Consider the following 12200-nt stretch of genomic DNA (forward strand, 5'->3'; position numbering starts at 1 on the left):
GTATTCAACTTTTTATTCGCCCTACCGAACCCGAAACTGCGCCACGTACCAAAATGCAAATCGCCAAGATCTCGTACCGCCGCGTTCGATCTCCTCGTCGAACTAGTAAAAGGCTCGCCCGAAAATTACGCAATTCTACACGAAAAACTCCTAAAGCAACACCAGCCAGGTTAACATACAAAAAATTGACAATTATGACTCGTTACCAACTAAAACTAATCATCGTTTTAGGTCCAAACTCCCCATATCCATGGGACTATTGGCCCCACGAGGACGGCCGCTCCGAATGCGGCTACGTGGGGCTCACTAATTTGGGGGCTACCTGCTATATGGCCTCTTGTATGCAGCATTTATACATGATGCCGCAGGCTCGCGCCTCTATTTTGGCGGCCAGCACCCAAGATTCCAAACACGAGACCACCTTAAAGGAACTTCAGCGGATGTTCGCTTATTTGTTGGAAAGCGAACGAAAAGCTTATAATCCCAGGAGCTTTTGTAAGGTAATAATAAATGTCACCTATCATGGTTCTGTTGCACTTGTTCAACCAGTATGTCTTTCTCTTCAAATCTCTGTCAGAACATTCTTATAGTGCCCTTGGTAAAATTAAAAATTTATTTAAATACCATTCGCGAACCTCCTCTTCAAAAGACATACTTCTTATTTACTAATAAATATTAGTATATCACAGTTTCTCCATATTTAAAATATCTCTTTCTTATAAGGTATATACTATGGACCATCAACCCTTAAACACAGCGGAACAGAAAGATATGGCGGAGTTCTTTATTGATTTGGTCAGTAAACTGGAAGAAATGACCCCGCCGCTTAAGGAAGTAATAAAAAAACTATTTTGCGGTGTGATAAGCAATAACGTGGTCTCCTTGGATTGCGGTCACGTGAGTCGCACTTTGGAAGAGTTTTATACCGTCAGATGCCAAGTAAATATGACCGAACAATCGAGAATAAAAACTATATTAATCATTGGTTACTTTAGGTGGCGGACATGCGAAATCTTTACGAATCCCTGGACGAAGTCACCGTGAAAGATACCTTGGAAGGTGACAATATGTACACGTGTTCACAATGCGGGAAGAAAGTTAGGGCGGAAAAGAGGGCGTGTTTTAAACAGTTGCCACGTATTTTGTGTTTTAATACCATGAGGTACACTTTTAATATGTTAACGATGTTAAAAGAGAAGGCGAGTCATTTATTTATTAAGTCTGTTCTTGATTATAATTTTGTTTAAATCTTACAGGTGAATACCCACTTTTCTTTCCCGCTCAGGTTGAACATGGCCGGTTACGTGGAGAAAACGTTGATGCCGCAGCATTATCAGGAAGACAAAATAAAAAATGACCCGGAGAGCGAGCAGTACGAATATGATCTTATTGGAGTAACCGTTCATACAGGTAATTAGTTTTTAATTTCAAGCTATTGGACTAGGATGAAAATAAATGGATTTTTTCAATACGTTGATGTAGTCTGGTGAAAAAGTACCTTTGTACAGGGTGCGGCAGTCAAACCTGCAATTTTAACAGACGAAAAACAATGAAAAACACAAAGTCACGGTCTCACAACATTTACTTAAAGCTACACGTGTTTCGCTCTATTCAGAGAATCATCAGGCCTAAAACAATAATAATTAGTATTGAAAGAAAAAAAGAGGACATTAAAAAGACTAAAACCTTAAAAAGCCACTAACGTTTGCAACACAGTAAATAAACATACATTTAGGAGAAGGTTTAGACAGAAGGTCAAGCTTTTTCCCTTTAGGGCATTCATGAAGTATTTCAGCTTCGACCTCTGGAGAAAAGTGATGTGTGGAAGCTAACAGGTGATTCGCAAACGCTGACTTTGTATCACAGACGTCTGTATTTTTAAATTTCTCAAACAACGCTACATGTTCTTTAACGCATGTAGAAATTTTTCTTCCAGATTGGCCAATATATACAGCGTCACAATCCCCACATTTTAAAGAGTAAACTCCTGATTTCGAAAAGACATTTGCCTTGTCTATCACGCTCACTAACTGTTTTTTTTAAATTATTCGCGGTTTTGAAAGCCATTTTGATATTAGAGGTCTTAAAAAATTTAGCTAAATTTAATGAAATTGAGCCGAAAAAGGACAAAGATCTAAAGGACTTTTTGTCGTCTTTCTCATGAAGAAGATTGTAAGTCAACCTGTATTTATTTAAGAACTTAAAGTATAATTTGTTAATTAAGTAAAGTGGGAATCCATTATTAAAAGCAATATGTTTTATAATATTAAGCTCTTTAGCAAACGCTTCCTTTGACAGGGCGATGTTAAAAAGTCTGTAAAAGAAAGAATTGAAGGAGGCAAATTTGTATGGATAGGGAGAAATAGACGCGTATTGAATGATATTATCAGTAGTTGTGGGTTTACGATATATTTCAAATATTAGTTTATTATTGAGTCTTTCTATAAGGAGGTCTAAGAATGGCAGTTTACCATTTTGTTCTTCCTCAATGGTAAAAGAAATCTTTGGGTGCAAAGAATTCACAAAAAGCGAAGAAAATTTGTCAAATCTTCTTTCTGGCCATTCCAGACAATGAAAATATCGTTAACGTACCTCTTATATTCAATGAGAAACTCCCCAAACCTACCCTTAACAATCCTTTCTTCTAGGTTGCTCATAAAAATTTCACTTAACAGTGGGGAAAGGCATGAACCCATAGCCAATCCAGAGACTTGTTTGAAAATTTTATTATTGAATTGAAAGAAATTTTGATTCACAACAAGGCTAAGCAAGTCCAAGAGGTTATCAACTATAACTCGACTAAGGAAAGATTTTAATAATAGAGTTCTTACCAGATCTATACATTCTGTAGGGGGAATGCTGGGAAAAAGATTTTTTACATCCAAAGAAATAAGTATAGATCCGTCAGGTATGTAAAGATTTTTCAGACTATTTGACAAATCCACTGAATTTTTAGTTGAATAAACACTCCTAAACTTAGTCACCTCCCTCAAAACAGTGCATACACGGGAAACTTTGGCTGTGGAGGCGGAGAGTGTTTTGCAAACGACTGATATAAAAAATAAGAACATTTTACGTGCTAAAATAATACATTTCTTAAGTTCTAGTTTTGGCTCAGATAATCTTAATGATACTAATTTTAACAAAAAACATTTAACTTCTTTAAAAAATAAAATCAAAAGTAACGATTTAATATTATCAAAAGCAGACAAGGGTAATTGTTTGGTTATTCTAAAGAGGAATGATTACATTCAGAAAGTGTTGAATTTCTTGGATTCAGAGGACTTTGTTACAGTCAATAGAGACCCCACCAACTCGTATTTTACTAAAGTTAAGCAAATGCTGGACAAGTGCAGTTTAACTCTTGAGTTCTTTAACACTAAGAAAGAAAAGCTGTATCCTATGAATCCCAGAACTCCAATTCTCTACGGTCTTCCAAAAATTCACAAAAACAATGTTCCCATAAGACCAGTGGTTTCTTTTATCAATTCCCCCTGCTACCATTTATCAGCTTGGTTAAACACTGTTTTGAGGGAGGTGACTAAGTTTAGGAGTGTTTAACTAAAAATTTGGATTTTTAGTTGTTTCAACTAAAAATTCAGTGGATTTGTCAAATAGTCTGAAAAATCTTTACATACCTGACGGATCTATACTTATTTCTTTGGATGTAAAAAATCTTTTTCCTAGCATTCCCCCTACAGAATGTATAGATCTGGTAAGAACTCTATTATTAAAATCTTCCCTTAGTCGAGTTATAGTTGATAACCTCTTGGACTTCCTTAGCCTTGTTGTGAATCAAAATTTCTTTCAATTCAATAATAAAATTTTCAAACAAGTCTCTGGATTGGCTATGGGTTCATGCCTTTCCCCACTGTTAAGTGAAATTTTTATGAGCAACCTAGAAGAAAGGATTGTTAAGGGTAGGTTTGGGGAGTTTCTCATTGAATATAAGAGGTACGTTGACGATATTTTCATTGTCTGGAATGGCCAGAAAGAAGATTTGACAAATTTTCTTCGTTTTGTGAATTCTTTGCACCCAAAGATTTCTTTTACCATTGAGGAAGAACAAAATGGTAAACTGCCATTCCTAGACCTCCTTATAGAAAGACTCAATAATAAACTAATATTTGAAATATATCGTAAACCCACAACTACTGATAATGTCATTCAATACGCGTCTATTTCTCCCTATCCATACAAATTTGCCTCCTTCAATTCTTTCTTTTACAGACTTTTTAACATCGCCCTGTCAAAGGAAGCGTTTGCTAAAGAGCTTAATATTATAAAACATATTGCTTTTAATAATGAATTCCCACTTTACTTAATTAACAAATTATACTTTAAGTTCTTAAATAAATACAGGTTGACTTACAATCTTCTTCATGAGAAAGACGACAAAAAGTCCTTTAGATCTTTGTCCTTTTTCGGCTCAATTTCATTAAATTTAGCTAAATTTTTTAAGACCTCTAATATCAAAATCGCTTTCAAAACCGCGAATAATTTAAAAAAACAGTTAGTGAGCGTGATAAACAAGGCAAATGTCTTTTCGAAATCAGGAGTTTACTCTTTGAAATGTGGGGATTGTGACGCTGTATATATTGGCCAATCTGGAAGAAAAATTTCTACACGCGTTAAAGAACATGTAGCGTTGTTTGAGAAATTTAAAAATACAGACGTCCGTGATACAAAGTCAGCGTTTGCGAATCACCTGTTAGCTTCCACACATCACTTTTCTTCAGAGGTCGGAGCTGAAATACTTCATGAGTGCCCTAAAGGGAAAAAGCTTGACCTTCTGGAGAGGATGGAAATTACTAAAGCCAAGAAGAGTCCTGTTCTTGTCTGTGTTAACGACGTATTTAATTTTAAACCCAACCTTATTTTTAATAATCTTATTTAATCAATTTTATATTTACATAATCTCTTCCAACTGAAATAAGTTTAATATTGTGTTAAAATGCCTTGGCTTAACAACAAATGTTTTGAACTTCTTCTCGGTGTTCCGGTAGCCCATAGGTTATAGTCTCTGGCTTGTAAGCTTGTTGTCACGGGTTCGATTCCCAATAGGTGTGATATTATTTTGCAATTTTTTTATTTTTTATTTTTTGCTTCTAAATAACTGTATAGTCATCCTAACCTTAAATGTATGTTTATTTACTGTTTTGCCAACGTTAGTGGCTTTTTAAGGTTTTAGTCTTTTTAATGTCCTCTTTTTTTTTCAATACTAATTATTATTGTTTTAGGCCTGATGATGCTCTGAATAGAGCGAAACACGTGTAGCTTTAAGTAAATGTTGTGAGACCGTGACTTTGTGTTTTTCATTGTTTTTCGTCTGTTGTATACGTCGGTCTCTTTGTGAAAAATGGATGAGATTTTCTTATCTGCAATTTTAAAATAAGCGCGTGAACCAAAAAAGTGAGTGGGGCGAGTTATCAACGTTACCGTTGTGTTCCCCCGTTAAAAGCATTTCAGTTGCAATGGAACAGTGGTCTAAGCAAGAGCGCTCCTTCACTGTAAAGGCATTTTATCAAAGCGGTAATTATACAGTCACTTCCGTGTTCATTTTCAAATTAATCGTAACCGGCCCGTGTCTTCTGTTAATTCAATAAAGTTATGGGTAAAAAACTTTGAAAACATCGGTGAAACGAGAAACAGAAGAGGTGGCACTCCTGCGAATATTGAACGTGCAAGAATCGCTATAACAAGAAATTCTCGGACATCAGCGCGTAAACACAATACTGGGCTTAGAATATCAGACAGGAGTCTCTCAAGGATCTTAAAGTTAGATTTACACTATCACCCCTACAAAATTCAAGTGGTTCAGGCTCTAAATACATATGATTTCGCTCTTCGACGGCACTTTTGTGAAACGCTTTTAGAAACGATGGAAGAAAACGAGGAACTTCACATAATTATTTTCGGTAATAAGCAAAATTTTAGACATTGGAGCGATGAAAACCCTCAAGAAATCCATAAAAAACCTGTCCATTCGGCCAAGTCCTCAACAGGAATCATAGGCCCATTCTTTTTTGAAAATAAAAGGGGACAAGTTGTTACCGTGAATGCGGAGCGCTACTCGGAAATGTTACGAACATTCTATATTCCTCGTCTTCGCGAACATGGACTGAATGATGAAACGTTATTTCAACAAGATGGAGCGCCACAAGCCACGCGGCCCGTGTGAGCATGAATATCCTTAACGAAGTTTTCCCAAACGGAGTAATATCCCGGAACGGATTCATTCCTTGACCCCCCCGTTCACCTGACCTTACTGCTTATGATTTTTTCTTGTGGGACTACCTAAAAAGCAAAGTTTTCGAAGAACCCCGGCTCCGTACTCTTGAAGAACTGAAGGCGAGAATCCGTGAGGAAATCGAAAGAATCCCTCAGCAGATGCTCCGTGATGTTATGAACAATTTTAGAGATCGCCTTCAAGAATGCATTAATCGAAATGGAAGACATCTTAGTATAGTTATTTTTTAAATAATTAATGTTTCTTAAATGCTTTTTAATGTAAGTTAACATGGTATCAATAAAAATTTTAAAAAGTAACTGTGTTTTTATACACAGTTATTTCAAAAATGCAAGTTTGACTGCCGCACCCTTTATTTAACAAAAAATTAACTTAAAATCCAAAATCTTAATGTTTATGTTTGTAAGGTTGATTATAAAAAATACATATTTATTTTTATTTATTTAATAATATACGGGATACCCTATTTAAATAAAAAGATTTAATTTTAATACACGTTCAAGTATATAAAAGTAATTACACCATTTTCTGAAGACAAGAGCTAAAAACTATAGGTCATAAACTATATACAAACAAAACTTAATATAAATTACAGTCTATTCTATATCTGACAAAAATAAAAAGTCAAAAGCTCTTTATTAATTTCATCACCGGTATCAAACCACCATCCTGCTTATGAAATAAGTATTCATATTAATTATAATTTAAATCTTAAGTATGATGTTTATTGTTATGATTTTGTAAACAGTGATTTTGTTGCCATTAATAGTTACCTTGCTAGCATGAATTGGGTTACTGGACTACTGGGTTACTGGAAAGGGATATTAATAAATGCACTGATATTTTTTTCAATGCTCTGTATTTTGCTATTGAGATGTTTGTTCCAATTAAACATTTTAAATCATCACTTAGTTTAGTAGAAAATTACAGAATCTTGGTATTCAAAAAAAGATTGCTCACACAAAATTCAAAAATAATAAGGATCCCATGGATTATGTTTATTTTTCACATTTGAGGAATAAATGTAAAACTCTTCGTGATGAATGTCTTGATCATATATTGAAAGATTAAATACTGAAATTTCCCATGGTCCTTCTTCATTTTGGAAACACATCAATAGATTGCGTTGGTCTGATTCATACCCTTATATAGCATGCATATGGAAGCGGAGGTTGCTGGTAATGGTCAAGATATTGTAAACTTATTTGCTAGGTATTTTGAAACTACATACAGGCAACCTATCAGCATGGCTCCTAACTATAACTTTGATTTTAGCCTGGATTTATATCGCATTTCTTTTTCTTTGTTGCACATATTTGATGACATTTTACAACTTCCTAATAAACATTCTTTTGGCTCTAATAGTATCCCATATGTTTTTCTTCAAAACTGTGTGTGTGTACTCTGAGTAAGCCCTCTGAATTAACTTTTCAATCTTTGCTTGACATCAGAAAAATTTCCTGATTATTGCAAAGTAAGCTTTTTAATGCCAATTTTTTAAAAATGGCGGTAGAACTGATATTTATAATTATAGAAGTGTGTGTATTCGGTCTGTAGTTCCTAGGCTTGTTTGACAGGTTGTTTTCTGTGCGATTTCCATGGCACTATAGGCGACTGCTTAGTGATCATGAGCATGGTTTTTGTCAGGGTAGATCTACGGTGACTAACTTGTTCACTTAACAGTATGATTTGATTGGTGCTTTTGAGGGGTCTGTACAGGTCGATAGTGTGTATACAAACTTCTCAAAGGCCTTTGATAGGGTTGGTCATGATCATCTGGTTAGGAAGTTTGGGGTTATGTGCTTTGGTCAAATTTTGTCACAGTTTTTTGACTGATATTGAAGTATCATTAGGCGTGGACTGGTCTTTTTTAACTTGTTCATAAGAGATTGCGTGATGTAATTGTTTATTCAAAGCATCTTGCTTTCGTTGATGATTTTAAACTGTATAAAAATTGAGTAATATCTTGATGCTGAGCTACTTCAATTGGATTTAAATAGTGTTGCTGACTAGTGTGATAGCAGTAGTCTGGAACTGAATGTAAAGAAGTGTGTATGTATTTCGTTTGGTCGTTCTAATGTAACGGTTGATTTTTGTTTAAACCATTTTATATATTAATCTAATTCTTTAAAAACAAAGTTTCTTAACTGTTTAATCAAACAATTAAAAATTATCGAACTGTATATTACCATTTAATTCACAGCCATCCTGTATAAATTGTATTCGTTTGAAAAGAATCCTAGTCTGGCATTCTTTGTACGCGTTCTTCGTTTTTTAGGGTACATTTTTTTTTTTGGGTTTTTCGCTCACGTAAACCGCCGAGCATCGGTCATTTTTCTGCCAAGATCCACTTCTGTGCAATTACGCTTTAGAAATTTTTGCGTTCCTTTGTGGATTAATAGCTACAAAATTAGCAAATTAAATGAATTATATCTCTGTAGGAGTTATTTTGAAATTCATTTGCTGACTTTGCTCAGGATAAATGGTTTTGGTCTTATAGTAGCATAGAAAATCTTTCGCTTAAATAAATCAATTTATATTGGAGGACTCGAAAGCTAGAACAATTTTATTAATTCTGTTGCTTTCCCATTGCTGAATTCGGAAAGTGTAATGAAAGGATAGGTTGAAAAGAAAGACCCAAAGCAGTTCTATTCTTCCTCGTTGGTCTCCAGTTTCCAGATTGGATGAAAGTTAGTTTGATATGATGAAGCTCCAGATATATCCAGTTGTTTGATGGTGTCCTCGATTCCTTGAGTCTGTTGTGGTGTCCCAGGCTCCCACATAAGTCGTTTTTTTGTAAATTTGGTACAGCCTGAATGCTGAAAACAAATTGAATAATATATATTTTTTTGTAATTTAAATTAAGGCTAAATTGAAAACTTACCTATTTTTACTTACCGTGTCCAAAGTGTAATTTTTGCAAGTATTTATTTTATTCAAAAGTAGTGCTTAAAATATTACTTATCGACACAAAAGGTGTGATAATACAGTTTTTTATTTTTTTATATCGGCAGAAGTGTAAACCAAATTGTGATCACAATAAGGTGGGTTTATCTTCGTTGTATTTTTTTTATAAGCTTTATTAAGTAATATCATGGTATAATAGCTCGTTTTTTAGTAATGTTGATATTTTCATAACCTTACGGTTATTCCCCCAATTAAAATTATATAATTAACAACCTAAATTTGAATTAAATTTACCTGTCATTTGAAAATAAATTTTAAAGCTTTTATTTGACCGTAATTTCCAGAGGCAGAGTTTTTACAAGACTTAGAATTCGTAGATACTTGGGTCTTTATTTTATGCAGTAGTTTTTATAGTAAGTATTGTGTGGCCCTTTACTTAAATTCTATAGGGGTGTTTTAAGGGTAATTTGGTCACTGGCGCCCCTGCACTTTATTTTATTTACTTCCTTTGTTTTAAAGAACTTGCACGACCACTCTCCGCGAGATAGGCTAGCCCAGCACTCCTTTCTTGTCCACCCTTTTATATTGCATTTTATGTTGACCTATGGTTAAATATATGGGTGGCACCAATAAAATTATGAATTATCAATACACAATCAACAATAACGAACTCAGGTCAGTTGATACAGTTAAATATTGATACAGTAGATTTATGTGTTCTTTTTGATACTAAGCTAACTTTTTTGCCGCACATTTTGGATATTATTAACACGAATATGTATAGTCTTGGTTTTATCACTAGAAATATTGTATATCTTTCACCTTGCTGTTTCAAATTACTTTATTACTCTTTGCTACGTTCGTTGCTTGAGTATGCGTCTGTAATTTGGTCCCCTTATTATGATTCTCATATTGAACGCCCTGAGGCTGTACAGAGAAGATTCTTAAGTTTCCTTGCTTATAGAGCTGAAGTTAATACCGTTAACCGGTATTTAAAAAGGGGGATCGAGTTATGCCTGACAATTACAGACCCATAGCCTTAACCTCTTGTTTTTCTAAAATTTTTGAATATGCAATGCTTGATCGGCTTATGTCTTATTTGAAAGAAAATCAAATTATTTCGACAGGCCAGCATGGCTTTGTGTTTGGTAGGTCCACGACGTCTGCTGTTTTGGCATTTTTGTCGGGGGTAATCGAGGCTCTTGAGGCGGGTGAGCGCCCTGTTGGGATGTTGATCTCAGCAGGGCGTTTCACTGCGTAGATCACACTTTACTCTTGGATAGAATGGAATCCTATGGTGTGAGGGGAGTAGTGTTGAGCTGGTTTGCATCATTTTTGGCAGATCGCTTACAATATGTAGCAGTGAGGGATAGCTCCGGATCTAGTATGCGGTCTGAAAACCTTAAAGTGGACATTGGGGTCCCACAAGGTTCCGTATTGGTCCCGGTGTTGTTTCTTTTATTTATTAATTCCTTGCCTCTGGCAATAACACATAGTATCATCACAATGTATGCTGATGATGCATCTGCGCTGGTCCGAAGACGGAACATGGAAACAATTGGTGTATCTGCTGGAAAAGCCTTAGAGGAACTTAGCAATTGGTTTATTTTAAATCAACTTTACTTGAACAATAAAAAGACTAATTGCATGGTTTTTCATACATGTTATAGTCAAATAAATAGTGATATTAATTTATGTGTAACCAACGATAACGATTGTTTGAAACGCCAAAAATCAGTTAAGTTTCTTGACTTAACATTGGATGATTCACTTTCTTGGGAATCTCATTGTGCTGAGTTGTCGATGAAGCTCGGTAGCTTATGTTATGCCATTAGGAAAAGGCCGACTATGTGGCCTGTGGGTGGTAATGGAAATTAATCAACTAATTTGTCTATACCACGCTATTATGCCCTCACGAATTTTGTACGGTATTCAGCTCTGGGGCTGTACGTCGCATGCACGTCGAGTGTTTATTAGCAAAAAACAAATTCTTAGGTGTATTGCCGGAGTATCCACCGATGACTTCCTGTTAAACAAGGATCAACTCTCCTACGTTTTGTTTCGTTTACCCTTTCATTCGGCCAACTATGGGTTGTTTTCTCCACTGACTAGGACTTTGCGTTTCTTTAATAACAATAGTCAAATCAAAAATTATTAAACTTAGACTTTACCCTACGTTCCTAGAGTTTTTAGCCTTGTTGATGATTATTTTTTCTGAGGTTTTATCTTGGTATATATTTTTTTTTTGTATTTGCTTTATTATATTATCTAATATTTTGTATTATCTATTATGATTTTCGTAAACTGGCTCTGCCGTATAATGTAATAAATAAATAAATTTAGAAATATGCAGTTACAGCGTATAATTACAATACACTTAATACTTATTAATTAGTTTAAAATTCATAAATTGTTAAATTCGTTTAGCTTTAACGTAGAATATTTCTTATATAACATATTATATAGCATAGAAATAGATAATATTGTACCTGCAGTTCTATATATTTTTTTATCCGACTATAACCAGCATTCTTTAAAAGTATCTGAATTGTCTTTGGAGAATTTGCCAACTGAAATTTTAAACTTTTTTTTGTTTTTTATATTTTTGATATTAACTGGCAAATAATTTTACAACTTTAAGCTAACGTAATATAGTGATTTTAAGAAGGTAGTTTTTTAGTACATGCAGTCGTGGTTTCATATTTATAATCTTTTATTAAGTAAAGGTTTGAGTGTTTATGCATAAATTCTAAGATAACTATAATATACAATGACTTAAAATCAAGCACCGGAGTCTCCTCAAACAGTAGTTCATTCGGATATGTTTTTGATTTTTCATAAATAATATTTAATACGCATTTTTGTATTGTGATTAATTTGTTTGTAAAACTTTAATCTATTTGTTACATAATCAGTCGGGAAAGGAATTGATCAAAACTTAAAGTGGGACCCCCATTTTTAGGTATTTATTAATTACTATCCCAAGATATTTGGTTTGTGAAACTTCATTAATCTAGTCACTATCTACTATTATAGTTGAGAG

The 12200-nt window shown here is 34.3% G+C and overlaps 1 protein-coding gene across 6 annotated transcripts in view; it reads left to right on the forward strand.

Moving 5' to 3' along the window:
* LOC126750701 (ubiquitin carboxyl-terminal hydrolase puf) overlaps positions 1 to 12200 on the forward strand; it is a 146370-nt gene that overhangs the window by 94937 nt on the left and 39233 nt on the right. For all 6 annotated transcript variants that reach the window (XM_050460397.1, XM_050460392.1, XM_050460393.1 and 3 more), the window contains 5 exons: positions 1 to 169; positions 232 to 500; positions 724 to 939; positions 996 to 1199; positions 1257 to 1410. In XM_050460397.1, the coding sequence (XP_050316354.1) occupies positions 1 to 169; positions 232 to 500; positions 724 to 939; positions 996 to 1199; positions 1257 to 1410 (1012 nt within the window). The remainder of the gene's footprint in view (positions 170 to 231; positions 501 to 723; positions 940 to 995; positions 1200 to 1256; positions 1411 to 12200) is intronic.

This window comes from Anthonomus grandis, chromosome 2 (assembly GCF_022605725.1).
Source record: "Anthonomus grandis grandis chromosome 2, icAntGran1.3, whole genome shotgun sequence".
NCBI classification, from domain to species: Eukaryota; Metazoa; Arthropoda; class Insecta; order Coleoptera; family Curculionidae; genus Anthonomus; species Anthonomus grandis.